The 25,640-nt window shown below is 37.4% G+C and overlaps 1 protein-coding gene across 3 annotated transcripts in view; it reads left to right on the top strand.

Annotated features, from left to right (window-relative positions):
- The window catches only part of NSD2 (nuclear receptor binding SET domain protein 2), an 80,131-nt gene that overhangs the window by 37,940 nt on the left and 16,551 nt on the right, over positions 1-25,640 (top strand). For all 3 annotated transcript variants that reach the window (XM_082759031.1, XM_082759030.1, XM_082759032.1), the window contains exons 4-10: positions 2,349-2,515; positions 2,914-3,405; positions 8,391-8,535; positions 9,574-9,651; positions 11,105-11,223; positions 14,265-14,346; positions 15,354-15,478. In XM_082759031.1, coding sequence (XP_082615157.1) covers positions 2,349-2,515; positions 2,914-3,405; positions 8,391-8,535; positions 9,574-9,651; positions 11,105-11,223; positions 14,265-14,346; positions 15,354-15,478 — 1,208 coding nt within the window. The remainder of the gene's footprint in view (positions 1-2,348; positions 2,516-2,913; positions 3,406-8,390; positions 8,536-9,573; positions 9,652-11,104; positions 11,224-14,264; positions 14,347-15,353; positions 15,479-25,640) is intronic.

The raw sequence follows: 25,640 nt of genomic DNA, 5'->3' as shown, positions 1-25,640 counted from the left end.
AGGGGAGGGTCAGGCTGGGGGTTAGGGAAAGGTTCTGCACCCAGAGGGTGGTCGAGCACTGGGACAGGCTCCCCAGGGCAGTGGTCATGGCACCGAGCTGCTGGGGTTCAAGAAGCATTTGGACAATGCTGTCAGACTTAAGGGTCTGATTTTTGGGTAGCCCTGTGTTGAGCCAGGAGTTGGACTCCATGATCCTTGTTGGTCCCTTCCAGCTCAGGATATTCTATGATTCCCCCTGCACACCCAACCATGCAAACTGCCACACCATGCCCTGTTAGCCCACCCTGGTCACAGCACTCCCTGAACCTTCTTTGTAGGAAACCCCCCTGTTCACCACAGTCCCTTGCTCTGCTGCAGAGCAGGCATGCACCTGAGGTGATCTCCTCAGCGAGTGACCAACAACAGTGGTGGGTCCTGCAGAAAGCTCTGCCAGAACCCCAGCAGCTTGTGGTTTGTGGGCTTCTGTGAGCCCAAAATGGTGGCTTGGTATTTAGCAATCCACAGTGATGGCCTTTATTTCATCCAGGAGTGCTGTTACTCATTCAGACCACAGAAGATACCTGCAGATTCAAAAATAGGTTCAATTTTTCTAATGGTAGACACTATTATTTAGACTAATTAATTAGGCAGTTACAGCCATCCAGTGTTATATTGCAAAAGGAAGAGAGCATGTGAGTCTTCTAGGAACTGGGCTGTTGTATGATCAAAGGCAGATTTTAACAGGTGGTCATAAATGTAGCATGTGCTATCTCTGTCAGCAGCTAGGACATCCTGGTTAAATACAAAATGTATCCTTTATTTTATCCGAGGTTAGTTCATTGGAGCTCAGTAGTCCCTAGTTAAGTGGAATTTTCTTGATGGGACAAAGTAATTACTGTTAGAGAATTTTTCCTTGCTGTGCCTTATTGGAGCATGTATTAGGCCACTGGATTGTGTCTTGGACACCTACAGTCCTGAGACCTTTACCTATGCCATTCCTCTTGAGTCTCATACCTGATCTCAAATGAGTCATTATCATTCTTGTAGCTCTCGTGTGTGTAGTATATATGGCTGTAATGGTTAGTTAAACCTAGGCTCATAGCATTCATTAGGTTGATTTCATATTACTGTTCCAGATGCCACATCTTGAGGCAAGATCAAACCTCTTGAAACATAATTATTGGCTGAGTAATTGCAAAAAGAGAGTTCTTTCTAAGTCTAGAAAACACTGTAATAATAGTGTATGAGGCAATCAGCTAGAAGTATTTGCTGACTAAATCAGAAGGTATGCTGTGAGTGAATAACCTAGCAAAATCTAGACCTAGTTTGAAAACATCTGTTGCAGATGACCACGACTGTTATTTGTTCTTACCACACAGAAATCCTTCCCTGATTTCCTCTTCCTCACAGACTACATCTTAGACATACTAATACGGTGATACCTTGAAGAACTGTATACAGAATACTGTAGGGCATGTAGGGCAGGTAGCTGATCCTTTTTAGCAGTACTGACAACCACAAAAGTGTAGCTCATCACAGCAAAACTTTTTTTTTTTTTTTTTTAATTTGAACACTTAGCATACAACAAATCTGCAAGATTTTAGGAAGGAGATGCTCAAGGACCTCTCAAGTCTGATTCTCTTACCTATGCCATCTGCCACGTAGAAGTTGGTTGTTAACTCTGAAATCCTCCATGAATTTTGAAGGTGTTTTCTTCCCCCTTCCCTGCAGAATAGCTGAGATCTTTAGTAGGGGAAGGTCGTATGCCTATTTCTTACTACACTGAGCCAGTATTCCTCTTTTTGATCTTAGAAAGATATCTCTTGTCTAGATTTCAGAATTGTTCTCTCATCTTCCCACTCTCCCTTCCACCACACAAATCCTTTTCCATTCTTGCCTTGATTCCTTAAAAGCTTGGTTAAGATGAAGTTGTGATTGCAATTGTTAAAATCAGCTGAAGTGTGTGTTTGTATTTAAGAATATTTAAAAGTTATGATTTACGTAGATTGCAGATGAGGCTTAGTGCACAGGCTATCCAAGCTTTGAAAATCTGAATTTTGTATTGATTTTCACATGTAGTATTTTCAGAAAGATCCAGGCTTACATATAAGTTAATATACATAGAAAGCACTGACAGATGATTGTAACCTTAAGTTAATTTAGCGAAGCTTATTTTTGTTTGTATTAAACAGGTCAGCTTTTATGTCAAACTTAATAACTTAACTCGGAGACTTTCAATCCAGTAACTGGGTTTTTGAAAGGTAAACCAGTTGTACTGTATTTTGGTCATTGTGGTAACTAGCAGCTTATAAGAAGTACAGAGAACAATATAAGTTGGATCTTAAATACTTTATTAAATTATTTTTCAGGACAGAAAAAGAGCTTTCGTCAATATCATGTTCAGTTTTTTGGAGACGCCCCAGAGCGAGCCTGGATATTTGAGAAGAGCCTTGTGCCATTCAAAGAAAAAGACCAGTTTGAACAATTATGCCAGGAAAGTGCAAAACAAGCCCTCACTAAAGCAGAGAAAATAAAGGTAAGAAGCTTCCAAATAAGGCAAGATGTGCATTTCTTTTAAATTTCCTGTTATGAGTATGTATAGATGTAAACAGATATTCTAGGGAGCTTTTAAGATGGCTTGTTTTACAGTCTCATGTTCTTATATTTCACATACAGATGTGGAGCATGGGATGGCTTATCACTGATAACTATTACTTATTAAATATATTAATAAATATTACTTATTAAAATTGAGTACTGGTCTGCTTTGTCATTGATTTATACGTGGTATCAGTACTATCGAATACAATTCCATTTGAGTGTCTGAATTGTAATTGTACATTACACTTAGTCTCTTGAAATTGTTTTTTGTTACTGTTGGTATTCTGTAATCAAAAGCGAGCAAATTTCTCACACAGTCTTCTTATCTTGCAGATGTTAAAGCCTGTTTCAGGGAAACTGCGGCCACAGTGGGAGATGGGTGTTAAGCAAGCAAGTGAAGCAGTAAGCATGACAGTGGAAGAACGGAAGGCAAAGTACACCTTCATCTACATTAGGGACAGACCTCATCTTAATCCTCGAGTGGCAAAGGAAGTTGGCATTGCTGTGGAGCCGTTAGAGGAGATAGATGAGTCATCTTACTCAAACGAAGAAACGACTGAAAATCTGAAATCAATGAAGGAGTCTGGCATTCCTAACAAGAGGAGGAGAAGGACATCAAAATTGTCTGCCACTGATGATACGCAAGAAAGCAGTCAGTCGGGGACTAAGAATACTACTCCTCAAAAGTCATCTGATCAGGCAGAATCCAAAAGAGGGATAGGCTCCCCTCTCAATAGAAAGAAAACTCCAGCATCTACTCCACGAAGCAGAAAGGGCGATGCAGTATCTCAGTTTTTGGTCTTTTGTCAAAAGCACAGAGATGAGGTTAGTCTCTTTTAGCTCTTACTTCACTTTAGTTGACAAAAATTAATTGCTACGATAGAATCCGTAATATTCTGGGTTTGATGAGGTATGCCTGCATGAAATCTTGGTCTAGACAGTAACAGAAAGGAGGGAGTGTAGATGAGTAAACAAAATAGTGATAGTGCCATTTTACTTTAAGCATGTCACATTAGTATCTTCCTACATAATCCAACAGTCCTTTTTATTAGCCTTAATTTTTTAATATACATAAAATATAGTAGATATGCATAGATATGCTCAGGCAAGTATAAACAAGGTTATGCAGTTTATGGCCATCTACTTACAGTTAGCTTATGCGTTCTTTTTGATGACGTGGCTCAAATCATGCAGTCTGTTTGCTTGTCTTCAAACTCTTCAAAAACTCCATTTACCTACCTAGAATCCTTTGCTGAACTTCAAAAGAAGCTTCAGCAGTTAGCAAAGCATATGAAAATGACTGTCAGTGTGCAATCAGCTGGGACAGAAACTAGGCCTTTTTGAGAGTACTACACTCCGTGGCAAGGTAGATTAAATAACTACTTTAATACCAACATTTCTTATGAAGACTGCTAGAGGCATAAAAGCAGTACCACTGTTCTAGCTCATTACTTCAAAATTATGAACATCTGAACAATAATCATGAGCAGCCCTCTGCTGCATTTGCAGTACAATTCCATGCACTGGAAGAATCATCAGTTCTGATGTTGTCTTTTAGTTGCACTCTTCTGTAATACTCACAAAGGGATCAGAAAGTTAGAGATGACTTTAATTGTCTTTAGATGCTGATTTGTTGACTTCATTGTAAGATATTTGTATTAGAAAATATTAACAAATCGGAACTTTATGAAGAAAAGTTGAAAAACAGATTTTGTTTCAAGGAAATAAATTAGTAGTAGTTCAACTTAAGGATCTTTTTTAGATCATTGCAACTCAAGATCCTCTTGAGAGTTAAAATGAACACAGTGTACATATAGCTTTTTGTGGATTTGGTTCACTTGAGAAAAACATTAGCAGTTCAGTTTGCTGGTCCGGAAACAAGAGGGTTTTGTACCCAGACTATTAAGTACAGATTTTGAAATATTCATTATGAAAAGTTGTATGGGTAAAACATCTGTCTCATGTTTGAGAGAAGTGAGTTCTGTTTCCAGTTCTTCTGTAAGTAACTTGTGTAATGGCAAGAGGGCATTTCCTTGGCCTTTAAGGTAGGTAGCAAGAAGTTTTGTGCAGTATTGAGGCATATGAAATTACTTCTCTGGAAGAAATTAGATTTTTATGATTGGTTTTATGGACTCTTAGCTGAACTCATCCTACTACAGAAGAGACATGCTCTATCGCTCTTTTTAGGTACCTCAAGGGAGGCTGTGGCGAGGTGGGGGTTGGCCTGTTCTCCCACGTGCCTGGTGACAGGACGAGGGGGAATGGGTTTAAGTTGAGCCAGGGGAGTTTTAGGCTAGATGTTAGGAAGAACTTCTTCACTGAAAGGGTTGTGAGGCATTGGAACAGGCTGCCCAGGGAAGTGGTGGAGTCACCATCCTTGGAAGTCTTCAAAAGACGTTTAGATGTAGAGCTTAGGGATATGGTTTAGTGGAGGGCTGTTAGCGTTAGGTTGGAGGTTGGACTCGATGACCTTGAGGTCTCTTCCAACCTAGAAATTCTGTGATTCTGTGTGATTCTGTCTCTGATGTTACATTGCTATTTACTGTGCCAGTTATCAAGTTTCATTCCCTTCTATGGTTATACTATAGCTTTCAACATAATAGATGGAAAATGCAAAGAATATTAATATTTGACATCGAAGAATTGATTTGTCTTCAGTGTCACTTTGGGAAACTGAAAAACTTACATAAACTTGAAAATCACACTGATGGTAATGTTTAGTATTACACAGTTGTAGGTAAAAGGACATAAATTTCAAAATACTACATATATCTTGAGAGAGGGCATCCTACCATTTCTACCTACAATACCTTTTAATAAAATGAGTCATGAAAACCCAAATCCACGATTATGTGACTGATGCTGTTAGATACAGAAGCATTTCTGTGCATGGAACAGATGTAGGTTATAAAAACAGCAGATAACAGACAGCTGCAGCCAAAAGTCCCTCTAACAGGTTAAGATCATTAGAGCCTGTTTTTTCCTTTCTCTTGATGTGAAGACGACTAGCAGAGAAGGTAAATACAATTTTAGATATTTACACTTCTTGCACCAAACCTGCTACCTAATTTTAGTGAACTCTTCAGGCCTGTCAGATTGCTTTTAAAAGGGCAGTTTTGTGGCTTTGGTGGAAGGTGGAATTTGTGTGCAAACTAACACTCAGTGTTTTCCCTTCTCTTTGGCTTATCTGGTTCAACTTGTGTAGTTTGCTTTCCATCCAAGAGACTTTTTTTTCCTCTTGTTTTAGTTATTCTGATATTTTAGATGTAGTGATAACATCAGCTAAAAAGCAGATCTCTTTTTGACCCATTTATATTGGTGGCATCTGAGAGACCAGAGTATGGTTCCTTAGGTATTTACATAAATATATTAAGGACAAAGCAAAACTGTATCCTAAAGAGGTTCTCTGGCTCACAGACTTGGGAAGAGATGGAAGGGAATGACTAAAGACTTCTCATTCAGGGCCTCTAATAATCACACGGTATCTTAAAAGTAGAGATGTTCCTGCTGTGTTTTGTTTGGAGTCTAGATTTGTATGGTAGTAGGATTCGTGTATCGGTTTGGTTATATTAATTACTACTTTTTGTGTTACTTTTCTGAGGATAGAACAGTGAGAAACGGTTGAAATTTTCAGAAATTAATGATGGCTGCTTGAAGCCTGGAATTGCTGCTGGAGAATGGTTTTAGTAGGCATGTTTCCCTGAGGAAAGGAAGCATTGAAAGCTTGGAGCACTGTCATAGTTGTAGTGATATGTTAAGTATTTCATGCTGTCACTAAAGGAGTTCAGCTGTATCTTGTACTGCTGGCATTCTTGTGGACTTTCTCTGTGAAATACAACCACCATGATAGTTACAAGTAAGTGTCTGACTTGGGCTAAAGGTATTATTCAGTGAGAGACAGACAGCTCTGCTGTTCATATGAATTCATTGATTTGGGCATTGAGACTATTTTAAGGTAAATTAAGAAATAAGTTCATTAGTAGGGTGCACAATTGAAGATTTCTGCATATATAAGGATCTGTTGGACATCTAGACAAATGAGTGGAGGTAATATGCTTGCATGAGCAGTATGTGCCTGACCTAAGTACCATGTTTTCCACACCTATAGTAATGTTAATTCCCAGATCCAAGAAAAGATCTTCCATTTTTTTTCTGTAGCATATTTAGACTTTAAGAAATACTGTAGAGAAGTGCATGATTTTCACATGTACTGTTTCCACTACGTATGCCAGGAATTGAGTATGACACCGTGAAGACTTTGGAGAAAACTGTTGGGCAGTGCTTCTTTGTGCAGCTTCCCTCATTAAGAGCCATGGGTTTCTCATGCCTGTTGTTTTTGTTTGTATTTCAGTCGGACTGGAGGTGACACTAAACTGCATCTTGTTTGTATGAGCACAGCTAGTTGCTTGTTAGAAAATGAAATAACTCAATGCCCTACTTGGGCAGAATGAGCTATACACTCAGCAGACAGTGGTCAAAATTGCTGTTAACTTGGTTGCCTGAAGAGGTGAGATCTGTGTGAGAGGTTTCTTGTGGGTCTGTGTTCTCCCCTCTCAATAACTTTTGGATACTTTGCAATATTAATCAAACCTTGAACAGAGGCTTCCAAAGGTAGTTATATTCTGCTAGCAAGTATTTTGTGCCAGATAGAAGCAGGAGGACTCCACTTGGGGAGAACTTACAGCATGAGTTTTCTTCCTAGACACTGAATGATCTCAGTGGGAAGAAGGTGTAACAACTACTGCAACTCCAGGAGGAGCTTCACTGGTACACTTGGTACACTTGTACCTTGTTTGATACCAGGAAATGCAACATTAAAACACGTTCTTAGAAGTTAGGTTAATTATTTCCACAGAAAGATTGTCTTTCTGTTCTGTTGAATGGTGTTACTGTTGAAACATTTGGCTCCGTTGGCCTGCTTTTTCTTTTGCTCCGTGGTTTTGGGGTATTGGTTACATCACTACAGTAATAAATCGTGGGGCTTTGGAGAATGCTGGGTAATGAGATAGGGAGTGAGGGCTGGTTTTAAAGCTACTGTTTCATTGCTGTAGATTTCAGAATCTTACAGCTTTCTGACTTCTGAGATTTATCAAATCTGGTTTTCCTTAAGTGAAAGTATGAAAATACTGAAGGAGTTTTTTGTTTGTTTGTTTTTAGATACTGCCTTTCCTGTTTGTGTTGAATAAACTTCCTAGGAAGTCTCTTAACTTCCATAATGATGGCTGTTATGTATTGTGCTTACATTAAGAAAAGATTCACAGCTTTTTGAGTTGCCAGTATTTGTATAAATAGTATAAAAATGATAAATTAATACAGCAGAATGTTGCATCAGATGCTAGTTTGTGTAAATCTCTCTGCTAAGATAGGTATAAAGGAGTACCCCTATGCATAACGAGTTTTCCTGTGGATTGGTGGATGTCCTTGTAGGCAAGCATTTATTCCAATATTGCTTGTGTGTTTTCTATGGGGCAGAATTAAACTTCATCCAGAATTAATAAAAATTATTGGAATCACCATACCACAAGATCTACTCCTACTCAATTTTCTGAATTTTAAAAGGCAAATAGATACTTCTAAAACGGTACCTAATACTTCTGAATCTGCTGAAAGATTAATTTTTTTAGAAAGAAGTGGTTATTCAAAAAATAAATACAAACCAAAACTGGATACGAAATGTTTGAATGTAGTTCTGTCTAGAGCAGATGTTAGATAACTCGTTTGTATCCAGTTTTCCAAAGCAATAGAAGAATATATGCCATTCGTTTCAATGGTCACCTTTTTTTAATAAAACCCTATTTCTGCATGTATAGGTGGTTGCTGAACATCCAGATGCGTCAAGTGAGGAGATTGAAGAATTGCTTGAATCGCAGTGGAACATGCTTAGTGAAAAACAGAAAGCTCGCTATAACACAAAGTTTGCCATAGTGACCTCTCCCAAATCTGAAGAAGACTCTGGTAAACGTAAAACTGTGCTAGTGTACTCTAACTAAATTTGATATACATAGTGGTGTTAAACTAAGCACATATTTGAGACCTGTAGGGAAAACAGCTTTCACTGTTTTCCAGTTTTAATTCTTGGTGTTTGTGCCAATAGCAAAGGAATGCCAATGGTTACAATAAAAGCAACCCATGAAGTCTACATTTCTTGCTCATTGTTCTGAAAAGTTGTTATATGTAAACCTACTGTTTAGAGATTGCTGATTTCTCATTCTTCTTCTGCCCATAAGCAGCTGCCATTGCATCCACTGCCTGTTACTAGTGGATGGTGGGAAGGGAAGACGAAGTGTTACTACTAGTAAAATTTGAGTGTTTGTTTTGGTTTTGTTTTTTTGTTTTTTGTTTTTTTGAGTAGAAGATTTAGGAAATGGTTTTAAAAGTGTAATCAGTGCTACACCTTTTCTTCATACGAATACCTAGAGTATATTACCTCATCAGCATCAACTCAGGAAGAAGTATTCGAAACCTTATTCTAAATCTTTCATCCACTTGGCATTTTATTGTGCTACGCAAAGTTTTTAGGATGTTGTACAAGATTTCAAATACTTTTTTTTTTCTTCTTTTTTGTTGCTTTTGTCTAGCATTTAGTTTTGATTAAGAGTCTTAACTATTTTGCAAAATATCTGAGGATTTTGGAGTCATGTATTTGAGAAAGAAAGAGGAAGATAGTTTGGCATTTGCATGGACTTTATCAAATTTCAATAGATATCACTTTTCAAATTTAAATAGTTTTATAGCACTGTAAGAATGCATACTATGGAAGTATTAGAACCAACAGGTGCTGCTTTGGGCAATGACAAGAATGAGAGGGAGTGTTTGAAAGTTTGTGAGACTTGGAAAAACTTGTATAAAAATGGCAGTCAGTTTTGTTAACTATCTGTGTGTGTGTGAAATAACATCATTTTGTGGAAAATTGAAAAGTTTTTAACTTTAAAATTTAAGTGTCAAATATTTGGATATCAGTTTAAAAAAAAAACACATTCTGTATCTCTCAAGGTTCATCATTGAAGAATATTGGAGAGGCCAAACGTAAAGTGTTTCAAGACTCACCTAAAAGGAGATCAAGATCCAGAAGTAATTGAAATTTGTGTTGTGTGCAAATAGTTCATCATTATAAGTAGCTATTGAGTGTATTTTTTTATGTAATCACCCACGTATCATAATCTCTTTATTTTATCTCAGATGTTGTCTTCCTTGACGTTAGAATTTTAATGGATCCCAAATTAAATATCTAAATGCTGTAGTGCTGAATTTTGTTCACCTTCCTCAGTGTCATATTGCAAGAAATGTAATTGAAATTGTACCTGTACCAGGTGTTTCTAGTACATATATTGTGTACATTTATAGTTATCTACAGATGAAAACATGTCAGTTGACTCGTTCCCCTACCCAAATCCTCTTATCTTAAACTTGGAAGAATATTGTGGGATTTCTTTTTCTGGCTTTTTATAAGTAGCAGGTTCTCCTGGAGCCATTTCAGTCTGTTTTTGTGGATTCAGAGTTTGATAATAGAATATGTCCTAGATTGTTTAGATATGAACATTAATTTGAAAATTATTCGTATTTTCAAGTTACTATATTTTTAATATTTGTAACTATTTGTTCCCACTGGAATAGAATGCTTGTAGCTGTAGGGCAATTTTCAGTTAACATAGTTGTGCCCCTGGAGCTTGCAATCTTCATATTAATAATACTCGGTAGCTTCATAAACTAGAGAGTACTGGAGAGTGTAAAAATGTTGCCGTTTCATGCTGATGAACCAGACCACTTCCTAAACTTTCATCTGTCTTTTTGAGGTAGAGCAAGCGTAAACAATTGCTGAACCTATGGAAAGGGTATGTAGGTTAGTCACTGAGCTTTTGTAATTTAGCCAGCTGCTTGAACTTCACAGTGAATTATCATAAAAATGTGTGAATAAGTCCATTTTGGTTTAAAATGACCAAAGTGAATCTGTTCTTAGGATTTTGGTTCACAAAGGAAGGGGATCTTATGGTCTCCTGTACAACATAAGTAAGCTTGTTGGAAAGCACCTGGAATTGCCATACCAGAAAGAGAGAATTAATCTGTACAGTTGGTGATATCTTGTCTTTTCCAGAGGCCCTTTAATAGATGTCTTCAGTAACTTCACCAGTATCAACTGGAGAACTCCTGAAGGAGACGTAAACATTTATTCAGTGCTGAGACTATTATAAAGTGGCAGAAGAGTTAAAAGCTGTATAGATCAACCATGTGTAGTCTAACAATACAAAACAAATGTTGGGCAGTGATATTCAGATCTTAAACTAGTGCTTTAGTCTTTCTAAAATGAGTATTAAGCAATTGATTTGGATATGTCTAGAGCTTGCCTTCAGAAAGAGAAACCAGACCTTAGGCATTAAGAGGTCATCGAACTGTGTTAATGTTTAACTATGTTTTAAAAATAATGACTGAAAGAAAAGTAACTTAAATAACTAGATCAGTTCAAAATAATTTGAAAGTGGGTTTTAGATTATTTTTCATGTAAGTTTCCCCCATCCCCCATCCCAAGGTAACTTACATGGAAATAAAAGAAACCAAAAAAAGAGGACAAAGGAACCTACAGAAGATTTTGAAGTTCAGGAAGCACCTAGGAAAAGACTCAGGATGGATAAACAGAATAATCGGAAGGTAATTATGTTGTTGGTTTGTTTGGGTGGATTTATAGCAGCACCAAACACATTGCTGTAGTTAAGTTTGTCAGCATTTCCATTTTCAGGATTAAAAAAGTAATGTTTGTATATCAAACCAAACTGTTGTAAATATTCAGAGAAACGTGAGCTTGTTGCCATGGGCTTTCTTCTTTGGTTTTGAGGATGGAGATATAACAAGATGCTCTTGCTACGTAGACTGGTGAAAATGTATGCTGAGAAAGTCTGTTTCCCAAAGGAATGTGCAGAGGCATGACCTTTCACTATTGTCATGCTTTATAGTTGTTTTCTTTCCCCATGAATAAGAGTTCAGGAGTGTATACAGGAACGTATACAAGAATCTGTATATGTTAGTGAATGCTGCTTGCAGACAGAAGTGCGGGGAGAGAGGAAAGCAAGTAAAACAAAACAGGAAAACTACTTTTCAGGAACTGGAACGAAGCTTGTAGTACATTCTAGTGACGTGCTGCCCAATTGCTTAAGTTAGGAAACTGCAGTAAATATTACTGTGTCTCTATCATGCAAATCACAAGCTTCTTTTCAGTATAGCTTGCTTGTGACAATGAGTTTTCCTTATGCAGGTCACTAAAACTAGGTATATGGATGTCAGCCCAAATCTTCGAGACACTCAAGCATAGGCTTATTTAGCTGTGCATTTAGACCAGTGAACTTCATAGGTTTCACATTTGTGGAGAGTTTAGCTCACAGGTGTTTTCAGATATCTTACAAGAGCACCATGCCATAGTGTAAGTATTGCAAACCTTGCCTCAGGACTCAGTAGCACATTGGTTAAATGAAGCAAGCTAGTATAAGGAAGGTGGTAGATTTTTTAAATTAATTCTGCAGGTCACGTTTATAGATGTCACGTTTGTTTGATAGGCTCTTCTTTTAGTTGCTTCTATTGATAAGGTGGATATCCAGACAATTTCTTTAGTGTTCAATATAAAAAAACATGTAGAATTTCGGATAGCCAGGCTTATCTAGCCTATTGGTAAGGAGTAAGGATAATCCTTAGAGATGTTTTATTACCTTTGCAGAGAGAAGAGCCAAAAGTGGTTTTTGCACTTTTTGCTCTAAAAGATTAGTCATTAAATATCCATTTTATATTCTAGGATAAATTTTTAAACTTGTCTAATTGATTTGAATTGACTATAATGCGCTAGGTACAGGGAAATATTTATTGATTGCAGTTAATTCCTGCTATGAAGTCCCTGTTTTGACTGTCACCAAAGTTCCTTCTTTACTGTCTGACCTGAATTTGTTTGCAACAATTAGCACAGATTAATCAGAAGTAGAATGAAAGGTGGTTGCAGTATAGTTCACGAAGGTGAGCTTTGGGTGTCTTGATTCCACAATACAGGTTTGACAATTGACAGGAAAAAAAACAAATGATTGAGATAAGTGATTCTCATAAGATGCATATAACTGATTAAGCTGACTTAATAATTTGTTATATACATTTAAAAAGTGATGTCCTTTATCTGGTCAGTTTATCAGAATTAGTTACAAGGAGTCTGGTATGTATAAAAACTATGCAATTTGGAAACTAGATGCATATGGCAGTGATTTTTGTGCTTCTGTCCACGGATGGGTCAGTTATCACGTAGAATTGCTGCCTTCCCAGTTTTTAATGGATAACCTCTTAGTCTTTTTCCTGCTCCCACCAGCTGTGGGTACGTCTAGCCATATGTGCTGGTAGTAAAAATATAGCGAATAACAGCAAAAATGTCTACACACAGATTCCAAAAAGCAAACACAAACTATACATCTTCCTTTCTCTAGTCCCAGTTTGCTTGAAGGCTTATGTTAGAATTGCTTTGGATAGGTGAAACTTTAATGATCTTTCATGACCACTTCTTGCATGAGAGTTGTGCGTTACCCTGTCCTTTTTGCCCTCAGCTCTTACGTATGAAATCTGAATGTTGTTGCACAAAGTTGTTGCACAAAGTCATAATAGATATATGAAAGTTCTGAAAAAAATATTTAGTTTATTGGTGCTTTCATGACATATATAAAATGCACATTAGCACAATGGGAGTTTTGTAAAGCCTGCTTTAAATTGAGTGAACTGTACATTTTCATTCATTTTACACAGCAGCATCAGTGGTAGGGTAGCTTAGACATCAGTAGAAGTGCATTGTAGCATATCTATAGTACAGTATCCATTCGTATTTATTTTTACAAAGGAAACCAGTCTCTGGCTTTCAAGGTGTTCACCTGGACAGCTTTTATAAAATTGTCAGACAAAGAATATGAAAAATATCTAATTCTTTAGAATTTTCTTATTGATCGTCTGAGCATTTTGCAGGGTTAAACACTTGGCTACAATTTTAGGGACGTACTATTTTAATGAATTTGTAACATACAAAGAAAAAAACAGTGGCATCATGTGTAAGGAATAGTGTCTAATTTTGACACAGTGTTGACCAAATTTCCCTAGTTTTTGGCCTGAACATTTAATGATAAATTCTCAGTCTGGAGTGACTTTATGCACTCTGTGTGATCCCTTGAAAATAGTGTTTATATTTTGGAAATGCTGGAACAATCTTAACCATAGTAATTTTAAAAATGGCACTGCTATAAGTTGTGGAGTTGAAAGCAAGCCTCTGAGACTTAAAATTCTGCATTTATTCTCAAATTTATATACTACTTCTGCAGTTTACCTTTAATAATTAAAGGTTTTAATTTGACCAGTATAGACAAAGACTAGTAAGGGTCATTTACGTGTTTTATTTTCATATAGAGCTCCCCTTTTTGATATGCTGAGTTTGGGATGGATAAGTGGGATGCTGGAATACCTTGTTCTTTAATTTTTCTCATTTGTTTATGGGTTTGTACCCTGTGCTATAGATGAGCTTTAAAAAAATCACTTAAATGGGGCTAGCTTAACTACATTACCATTCAGATATTTGTAAAGACACTTTCTTTTTAATAACATAAATCCAGAAGTAATTGCCAGTTTTGTCCAACCACTCATAAATTAGGAGTTTTTTTATTTTTTCATATTTTTTTTTGTGACAGAGGGAGACAAGCAATGACAAAACAGCAAAAACAAACTCTACTAAGGTCACAGAAACCTCCTCTTCACAAAAGAACCAGTCAGGTAATGTGGTCAGAATAAGTTTTAATGTAACTTTTTCAATTAAATAATTTTAAAATAAACAGGTTGTCTGAGGCAGCCGCCTAAATTTGCTGACGCAGTAACAAATTACAGCCACTATGCCACAGTTGGGGGGGGGAGCGTGCCCTCTTCCTTCACTACCACCATTTTGCAGCATTATACTTGATTGAAATTGTGTATTGCTGATTTAGAGCAGCAGTTCACAAGTTCACCATTTGATGGCACCAAATTAAAGCTATTGCCCTGTGATCTTGGAAAGCAGTGATACGAATCCTACTGCTCCAATTTGTCATTCTTCATCTGCCCAATAAAACAAGAGCAGTGACCATCAATGTAATCAGTTACTATGTGGTTTTAGACCTTGTAAATGATGCTTGATGGGAGGCAGTGTGGCGCATGAGAGGGAATTCTAAATCACCTTGGACCAAAATCCAAAAGTCAGACTTATTAATGATGTTCAAGTTTAAGATAACTGCTGTAAGAGCGTGTCTCTAGGTATTATAATGAAATGCCAAAGACGAGTAAGCTTCAGAAAGTTCTGCGCAATGTAGAAGCGGCGACATGCCATAGATAATGTCTGGTACCTGGTCCCTGTATGTAACCTTTCTCTTGGCAAAGTACTAGTGATACTCATTGAGATGAGATCACATAGGCCTTCTAGAGTTATCTGAGGATGTAACTGTTACCTCTGCTTTAAAGAGGCGATAAGTCACAAAGTGTTTTGGTTTTAATAGAAATGAGTAAAATAACTTGGGGAAAACATTTCTAGCCATTTGTAGTACATATTTGCTTAATAGAAACCTTTATTTTTAAAGTCAAGACAAAACACGTGGTTTCAGAAACTTCTTGTTCTCTCAGCCTTATGTAGGTTCCCAGAAGACCTACCTAAATCATTCCTTCCTTTACATGAAGGAATATTTTAAATGGCTTCAGGGAGATAACGTTTTAAAGTTCCAAACTTCACTTTGTAAACCAAAATTATTTTACAGCAACGAAAAATCTGTCTGATGCATGTAAACCTCTGAAGAAGCGAAATCGGGCTTCAGCAGCAGAATCTTCAACTCTTGCTTTTAGCAAGAGTTCATCTCCTTCAGCTTCCTTAACTGAGAATGAGGTAAAAAAAAAGTGGTGTTTGCACACAGCCATTTAATTACAGAAATTTTCAGGTGTGAATCTTTTTGTTTAAAAACAAAAAACAAAGGCGAATTCTCTAACGTTGGTGCTCTAGACAAGTTACAGTTCTGGCCTCTGTGAAACCTGTTAATGTGTGCATTGCAAATTCATTTATTGTAACAAGAACGTCTGATTTGGGGACGTCGAGATATTATTGTGGTTTTTAATGTATTTACCAACAAAGTTTTAGAATTGTAACCTTCTATTAGAGGCAAAGTAAAATGCCAGTGTGTTCTGTATTTTCTTCTACAGACTTTATGTAAGTGTACTACATTAGTTACATTATGTAACTCAATATTGTCATGTTGCCATAGCTTTTATATTGAAGCAAGTTTCCTAATCCTCTGTTTGATCTAGAACTGGACAGTTTTCTGAGCAGAGCCCCTTTAAGCTCAAATTAGTTTTCAGGCTGTTTAAGTGCTATTTCTCTGTGATGCAAATAGCTTCATCGCCAGTAGAGTTAAGCAGGCAGTGAAGGATGTATCTTTTTGATACTTACTAATCATAGTCTTAGCTCTGCATATTTGGAACTGTAATTCTTTTCAACTGACATACAATAAATGAAATGTATGTACCAGAAGTGTATTCATACAATCCATTAAAACCGTTCCCTCAGTCATCTACACTATTAAAACAAATCAGCCAAAGAATGGCAGCATGAGGGTGAAGTATGCATGCTGTTTCACAGGTGGGTTCAGAAATGTAGTTGGTAGGATTTAGTAAAATATCCATGGACAAACAGCTTCAAGCAGTTTGTATTACAGAAGTTGTAGAGAAAATACTTGCCTGCTAATGAGGGAGTAGGGCTTCTATCTATCGCAGAGACTCTTTCATCTCCCCTAACAAAAGCATGAGGCGCTTAGACGCAATAATGAATGCAGTTAAAATATCTAGACTATGTTCAGTAAATGGTTTACCTTTGGGGGTGGGGGAAGATTGCATGTTAATGGCTGTATATCTTACTGTAACTTGAAAAATTCTATCAAACAAAATAATCCCCAAATTCTCCCTCCTATGCCCTAATAAAACAAACAACAAAAGTCCCACAGGAAAAAATGTCCAGGGCAGCAATCAAGTAAAGTAATACTTGTTCTCATTTTGTTTTCTCAACCGAGAGACTCCCAAGCTGACTTACCAGTTTCTGCCATTTTGATTTTTGTACCAGCACTTGCTGTCTAAGCTGTTTGTGTTTGGGACCATCATTCAGCCAGACCCATTTAAGGAAAATACAATCCTTTTGATTCTAAACATGCATCTCTAAATACTGTAATCTCCGGAGAAAGATTCTCCTATTTCTAGATATTGTGTTATAAAAAAATAAAATCTCCAGAAATCTTTCCCTATAAAAGGTTATTTTGTAGGATTTTGGGTTGTATCTTAACAATTCACATGTAAAAATGGATATGGTTGTATAGGCTAAGATGATTCTATGAAAATCTTAAAACTTAGCTCTTAATTTACTTAGCTACTGCTAAACAGCAAAAGATGAGAGAAAAATTAACATCTTACACTGCTCGTAAGACACAGATATACAAATCAGAAAGGGAATTAATTGTTCTCAAAGGTTTAAAATGTTTTAAAACAATCACAGTCAACATACCAGAAATGTATCCTGTCAAACAGTAGAGATATGGGGGGTGGAAGGGCGGGGTACTGGGTAGGATGGGGAATAGATAACAGTGGGTTGGATCCTTAGATGGTTTAAAGCTACACTGACCTGAACTTGTACCAGCTAAGGATTGGCCCCAGTTTCTTTCCTATGATATTAGGTATATTTTGCCTTTAAATAAAACAGAAATGACAGGCATGTGTTTCTGAAGTTACTGTTGATCTATTCTACTGAACAAGGAAGGCTCTAAACCTTGAATTTTGTGGGTGGCTTTCAAAACCTTTTTCCCTTTTGTATTGTTATTTAGCACTTTTCTAAATGGCTTAATTTGTGTGTGCCCTGAGAGTATTCATCCAGAGGGAAACCTTCTCCAGAGTGATAAGGGAAAAAGTTTAAAACATAAACACAATCATGCAATGCTGAAAGCCTTGCTCAGCTAATTGAATAGGATGTAATTCTTTTCAACATTAAATACATTTGCTGACTAACTTTTATATTTCTGTGTTCACTATTATACTATAAATGTTGACTTAAATGATCTTCTAACAAAGGTGAAAAAAAGTACTGCATATTCCACAAGCACATACACCTTCACAGCAATATTAAGTGGATCCTGGCTGTTTTTTCTCTTTATTTCATTCTTTTTTTTTTCTTTTTTTCCCCCACACTACTTGTGGACAGCTGGTTCCAGAAGGGAACCTGCATATGACTGTTATTTGTCAAGGACTGTTGCTAGTTGCACACCTTTTAAATGTCACTCCATTGCAACTGAAGTCTAGGAAAGGTATGTTCAGTAGGAAAGAGTGTGCTCAGTTTTTTCTTGTTTGAAAGATCATCTTATCTGACATGTTTTTTAGAGATTTTGGATGCTTTTTATCGTTATTGGAGGTATTTTTTTTAAATGGTGTTTACTTGAAATATTACAAAATTAATATGAATAGAGGCCAAATTTGCAATCAACAAGTTGCTTTGGGTGTCTAATTTAAAAGGGAAAGAGGAAGGAGGGGGTGGACTTCTGCCTTAAGAACAGACAAACGTTTATATAGACCTGACATATCAAAGAGTAAAAGGTAGACATTCGCTCCTTTCAGAAAATTGGGTTTTTAATTGTGTTAAGATGTATCGAGAAGAATCAGTAGAGGTTTTTTTGTAAGTCACTGGGCAAAAGTTAGCAATACCTTATTTTTTATTTGGTATTTATACATAATGAATAAATCTCATACCTGCATACCTTGAAACAAAATACTTAATTTTACTTCTAGGCACTTGGCATCAATAGTGATTTCCTCCAGTATTTTATGTGAAATATGATTTTGCTTAAAATCCAGTTCTTAATAATCAACTGGTGGGGCCTAGTGTAAGGCAGATACTCAACACTTCCAAGTCTGCAAAAGTTCAGAGTAGTTTTGTACTGCTGAAAAAAGACTTGGTGTAACCATCCAAAACACGATAGTTGTGAGAAGAGATGCAGGTGGTGTATTCTTGTTTCACTTTTACTTTCTCCTTCCCCTCCCCAGTAATGTGGTAGGTGCTAGTAGAGCATAACCAGTATTTTTTAATAAATAAAAAAGGCTTTGCATTACCATTGCGGCTGGATTATTAGCACACTTTGTGTGTTTGCATGAGACATATCTGCTTTAGCTTTTCAATCAATTTTTGTGGTGATTGGCTGGCTTCATTAAATTGGATGGATTTGTTGACAGCAGATAAGTGTCATAGCATCCTGCAGGGCCTAGATACTACTTCTGAACTTTGTCGAAGAACTGTAATATTTTTACGAGAGGATAAAATAAAGAACATGTAATACTCTAAATTCTTAGCTAGTCTGTCATTCATCATACCCTCATGAAGTATGAGCTGACCAGCAGATGGCAGTTTAAAGAAGCCCGTGAAAGATTTTGAAGGTGTTGTTTTTAACATAAGTTCCTTATATTCCCTAGAGGGAATTCCTTCTACTTTCCATAATATCCAGTGTCAAAACAAACTCAATTGCTGGTTATAGCTACAACTTCTTAAATTTCCAACACCTAATAATGCAAGACAGTAGCCTTAAGTTGTGCTATTTTTGTGCATATTAAACAATATATTTTTTTATTATCAATTTGAGGCAGATTTTTCTGTGTTTTTTATGGGTATTAGTATGTATACACAATGGAGAGAACACATACAAATCTTAAAAGGTAAGCTATTTGATGAAGAAGGCAGTCATGAGACATGTACAACTTGCAACCAAAACAGTACGTCAGCTCCATTTTTCAACCCTGGAGTCTAGTTGTCCTACAGTATACAACTGAAATATTCTAGGCGTGCTTACTAAAGGTAAAAATAACCGCCTTTGAGTTTCTAAGAACAGGAAGGAAGAAAGGAATTCACATTATTTTAAAGAAACTACTGCCCTAAAGAAAAAAAAATAGTTGAAGATAACCTTGCAGGTTGTTAAAAAAAAATAAAAATCAGTGTGCTTCTGGCATTTTATTTTAGCTTCCTTCGAAGATAATTTTCTCTTCAAAACAAGATTTAAGAATAATTTAATATTTAGTGTCACTTGGAATTCTCTGTGACTTAGCAGACAGTTGTTTTCTGTTTGTTTCTGTATGCCTATAGTTTTTCTTTTTCCTGTTTCAAAGCACCAATAAGCTGACAGGGGTTCATTTTTGTGGAATGCTGCAAGTAATTGGACTTCTTTCATGCTAAAGCCTCTAACAGTTGAAATGACTTGCATTGCCCACCAGGTCATACAGTTTTGTTACGATGCTTCCACTTTCACATGGAAAAAAAGTTCTAGGCTTGAATTTTGTTCTTTGGCAGCACATTTTGTGTAGAAAATTAAGTTTCTTATGTAACTATTCTCATCTTGTGTATTACCTAGGCTTCAGAGTGCAGAGAATCTGTTTACTGAATGTTTATCTAATGTAGGTTTTTATTCCACGTCCAAAACCAAAGTATCATGAGTATCTGTAGGCAATTTTATAATGTTTTAAAATGTTCTCAGAGTTTTAATTAACTTTCCAGGCAAATTCAGAAATGCATAATATCCTTATCTGAAACGTCTAACTACTGCTAATAATAAAAATGAACCTTGTCCCAGGCCGTCTTTTTGCTCTTATAGTACTGTGTACACTTGTGGCACCGCATACTTAAAGAATTTATCTAGTCTAGCAGTATGGGCCAAAATACCATTCTTCAGTTCAGGAATTCTTATACTGAAATAAAGGAAATGTTAACTGTAACTCAATTGGCTCTGTCAGTTTTTCTGTCTCCGTGTGGGTGCACAATAGATTGTCTTTTGAATACAGTCTGATCTACCTGTATGTTGCTTATTAACTTATTTTTATAGAAGTTGTGCTTAGATTAAACAAACAACAAAAATCCCAGTCATTAAGCTTTTGTTAAGAAGAAGAAAATGCAGTTGGTGTTTCCCTGTGGAAAGACTAAAGAGTTTGCTTATCAGAACATTCCTACTCCAATCTTTCTATAGGAAGCTCTTAGCCAGACCAGACCACTTCCTCCTGGATGTCTGTGGTGTGGAGATCACTGACCCTAAACTCACTTCAGGAAGTCTGAGCTTGTAGCAGTGTCCTTAGATTTAAACATAGTGAAATTTAAAAGCCAACAGCATTCAGAAGTCATGGAAACATGCTTCTAAAATGCTTCTAAAATGATAAATTACTTTTTTTTTTTTTTTTTTTAATAAAAATACCTGCTAAAGATAGTGGATGACCCGAGAGAGGATGCCAATTAAGCCAGCTGAGTAGCTTAAGACAACTCTGAAGGAGTGGTAGGTTACTTTTGGTTTGGGGGCTTTTCTCTTACGGATCCTGCTGATCCTGCTGCAGAGGTGACTTGCTTACCAAACAAGAAAGCAGAATTTTCTACCATGCTCTAGTTTCATTTTATATACCCCAAGCTTTAAAATAAGTGTACATTGTGGATTTTGTTTCCATTTTATGTTCTACAGCCAGGCTTATAAAACGAGAGATGCTTGAGTAAAACAAAGGGAAGTGGGAGGGTTAACTTTTCTGGCTCTGGAAAAATTTGCCCTTTATTTGATTTTCTGACTGTTTAAGCACAACATGACAGAAGAGCAACATTGTCTTGAATATGACTAAAACCCTAAGACCGCAATTTGTATTCTTAATACTCACATGCTGTTAAACAAGCACATGTGAGTAATACAAGAAGTGTTTTTATAAGACTGAATGAGTTGATAAAGTAAGTGTTCTGAGGAAGAATATGTACATTTTAATGAAATTGCACTTCGGTAGGTAGAAAAATCTGAAAGGGTTTGCAGCTGGTAGAGTGGTGACTATTGGAGCCCATTCCTGTTTGTGCATCATGGATGCATAAATGCTAGCAAGTTTCTCATGTTAAATTTCCAAATTCATTTTGAACCTTCAAACACTGGGCAGGGAAAGCTTGTCTGAATTGGCTACAGGAGAGGAGAATTCATAGTGAAGCCCATAAGCACTGAAGAGTAATTGAACCTTTTTCATTTTCCAATTGCTAACACACAGTGAATAGTATTTGAAACTTCTGCTTCATGGGGCATATGTTTTGGCCTCGACAAATATTGATGTTCTAGTCCTTTAGGGCAGGAGGTACTTATAGGAAAGAAAAAAAGACACCACCTACACCACCCCTTTCCTGCCCCCAGGATAACATGAACCAGCAAAGAGAGTTTTGCATATCAGCTTTTAAAAATAAAGACTTAATCCCAAACTGTAAAAGAAAAAAATACAAAACAACCAACAACCACATTTAACGGCCAGGTCAACAGCTGATTGAGGATCAGGCTTGAAAAGCAGAACAGTTGCATTTTGTGTTCTTACTCTGGCAACATTGTTTGTTTTTTTAATTCTTGGGCTGCAGATTGGATGAATACAGCCATTTATTTTCAAATCTAGAATTTCTGAACATCTTTTTCCTTGAAATTGCAATGTAATGGTTTTGCTGGCACTGGTATTTGCTACATGATTTTGGAGCTGTCTGTAACAAAGTGGAAAATTGTGAATGAAGTAGAAAATTTTAAATAGAAAAAAAAAGATGAGTGGATGAAGAAAATGTCCACATAAATATTTCACTTCATCCTCACCCACTTCTTTGAAACACAGAATCATTTGACTCCTTAAATTCCAGACTATCCTTTCTTGTAACATATTCTCAGCTGGCAGCCAGTCATACTGATATATGTCAGTACCAATTTTGATTTTCTTTTACATTAAATTACATGATATTTCAACTATCCAGATGAGGAACTAATAATGCCACTTGCAGAGTACATCCCTATAATCCTAGATATATGCAAGCTGAGCTTACATAGCAAATTGCATCTAAATATATATATAAAAAAAAATAAAAATAATGCCAGGATGAGGAATTGGCTCATATTTCTGCTGTAGTGTGTGGCTGAAACTGGAACCAGGTACCTGTTTGCAAACATACTTAAGAAATTGTTGTTGTAGGGTTGAACTCAACATCTAGACGTACTGAATGACGTGAGAGTGAGAGATGTTTCCATACATTAGTGGTTATCCCTTCACCTTTAAGTGATTTAATTGATGGAGCAGTGAGCCATGTGCTTAACTGAAACTCTCAGTCTTGCAGCAGAGGAAAGACTCATAGTAGGAAAAACATTTGAAAAGTTTTTCCATGATGGTTCTGTCAAATCCTCTTCCTTTGCCTACCCCGCGAATCTTTTTATGACAGATTAAATGAAAACAAAATTAAGAATATAAACATAAAATCACAAAATGCACATAGCTGACTCAATTTATTTCCTTATTTTTTTTCCCTTTAATGTCTTATTTTAAATGTGAATCTGCAGACATTTATTCTTCCTTTCATAGCCTGCCCAACAGCCTCCATCAAATCCAAATTCTTATTCAACATAATCTTGAGAAGGAAATTACATTATTCCACAGGCTGTCCTCGCATCTCTGTGCACATTGACCATCCCTTTTGCACAAACGCTGGGGCAGAGTAGCTCAGGAAGTGATAGAAAATCTTGTCCTGCTGTTTAGCTGTTAAACAATTGCCCGTTATGCAACAACCGTTATGCAAAAATACAATACGAAACCAAAAGAATTTACAGAGATGCCAAAAATTCTTTCCCATCTACTCAGTAACATTTTTTTTTTCCAAGAACAAAGCTATAGAAAACTTGTGTTAAAAAAGGGGAGGGGGGAATAAGAATAGTCACGTGTCCTTACGTGTTCTCTTTGAGTCTTACACGTGCGAGCAGTGAATAACAACTGATGTACACGGGAGAGGAGAGAGAGTCTTGAGAATCCGACGGTGAAAGGAAGCAGGGCTCCTCGTGCTTTCAGTCAGACCACGTTTTCTGGCCAGTTTTATCCCTTCCCTCTCCCCTGTGCTCACAGATGCACGGTTTCCAGTAGAAAGACGTGGATTTGAGTTCTGAAATGCCAGCCGGTTGCTCTGTGTTCAGCCAGTGCAAGCCTCTAACGGGAGCCACTCTAAAAATAATTGGGAGATTTAAAAATTGAAGGCGGTGGTAAGGGGAGCCTGTGTGATGTGTAAGGTTTGCCGGTGCTTGTGCCGATACTAACTGCAGCAAAAGGACGGTGTCTTCCGTGTTGCAACATCTTTAATTGCTAATGAAAAATGCAGGTGATTATAGAGTTCGGGTGTGATTTCATTGCCGAAACTTGTCAGTCACTATACAGCCAAAGTGAAAAACTCTTTTTTCCCCCCTAAATTCGCTCTTTCTTAAAAGTTGTACTTTGCCTTTGTGAGAAATAAGAAATTCCTCAAAATGTAAAATCAGCAACCAGCAATGGCTATAAATTACTAATTAACAGCTTTTGCCATTAATCGAAGTGTTGGTTCCTTTGAACCTTGGCCTAAATATCAGAAGAGGTAATTACATGCAATTTGCTTTGCTGAGGAGATTGTGTTACAAAAATAAGAACAAGACAAGCTCTGGCATGATCACAAGGAAGATTAAAGTTTGTAAAGTAGCAATTTTTGAAAAAAAAAGACCCCAAAAGCTGTTCCGGTTCTCGCAGAACAATGCTGTGACGTGGGTACGTGCTTGTGTACGTCCTGTCAGACCCTTCACTCTGTGACACGCTAGCCATGCTAACAAACCACAGGAGCGTTAATGTTTAATTTTAGAGGTGGCTGTGTTTTACTTTAGGCACAGATTTGCGGCAGTTGTCTTGTAAATCACCTTTCCTCGGTGTTTGTGACCTGCAGATATTTGTGTTGTGAGCCCCGGCTGGGTCTGAGGCCTGGCCCTGCTGCCGCGGCTTGTGGAGGGCGCAGGCGTGGCCTTCCCAGGCCTGCCGTGCCCTACATGCCACCGGGCCGTAAGGCCTCCCCGAGAAACATTTTCAGCCAAAATTGCCTCAGCCCCTTCCACGCAGGCCTGAAGGGGACAGGCAGGCGTTTCACTTTGCTGCTGTCATCCTCTGCTTTTCCTGAGGGAGCTGAGCTCTCGCCGCAGAGGGAGCAGACCCAAAAGAGGGCTGCGTAGAATGGGGGATATTTACACAGGGAGGTGGCCGGTAGAAAAGTGTTTGTCCTGTGAGATGAAGCGCCTGAGACTAGGTTCAAACTCTGAATTATCCTCAGGAAATGCTCCCCTTTCTTACAATTGTATGGGGGAATCTGCTAGCCCCTCTCCTTCGTGAGCTTCCTAAAATGAGCTGGTATAAAATGGGTGGTGATGATGGTAGCTTTGTATGAGTTACGTATAACGTGACTGTTGGATGTGATAAACCTTCAGGTAGCGGCAGCAGCCAGGCAGCGGTTTTGCTCTGTAGCAGCAGCCTGCACGAGGCAATAAAAGCCTGATGCTGAGCTTATGCACGTATTGATTCTTTGGCACTGCAGCAGCCCACAAGCAGGTATCCCTGCTTAGTGCAGAGCTGGCGCTTGGCGAGCATCTTGTTTTTAACACGGGGGGGGCTCCGGGCAGTCACAAAGGGCAGATCACACTCGTCTCACAAGACACTCTCAGCCTGGTTGCTGTATAGCTCTATGACTAAAGGTATTTGCTTCATGCTAGGCATGTCGGTATTCAGGCTTGAAATCCGGCATTAATCTATAGGCTGCTGTAAACTGCCAAGTTTTGTCTTAAACAGGCTGCTAGAAATTGGGTTTTGTGGCCGTGTTTGGGATGTAGTGTTTAATTCTTGCCAGTGCTGCTTTGGCTCAGGAGCCGTTTAATGTAAATGAAGGGCTATTGCATTAACTAAGGCAGTAACATTCCAGGTTTGTAGGAAAACAGTTTTCAATTTATGATTTGTACGTTTGTGATTTTGTGCCCCATATCTGAGGGGTTTCTGAAGGGCTGTCATCTGTCAACAGGATTACCTTTCCTTAGAGTTACAGCAGTGCACGGCTTATACTAATTAGCATTTCTGGGGGAACAGTTTAAACAGAAATAAGCGTGTTGTGTAACTTCGCTTAAACCCTAAGGGAAAACATTTTTGTTTTTTTGCTTAACTCCAGTACTACCTTTCTTAAT

Source organism: Aythya marila (assembly GCF_965140915.1).
Source record: "Aythya marila genome assembly, chromosome: 4".
NCBI classification, from domain to species: domain Eukaryota; kingdom Metazoa; phylum Chordata; class Aves; order Anseriformes; family Anatidae; genus Aythya; species Aythya marila.
The sequence above is the reverse complement of the archived record's forward strand: the minus strand, read 5'-3'. Positions and strand labels throughout refer to the sequence as shown.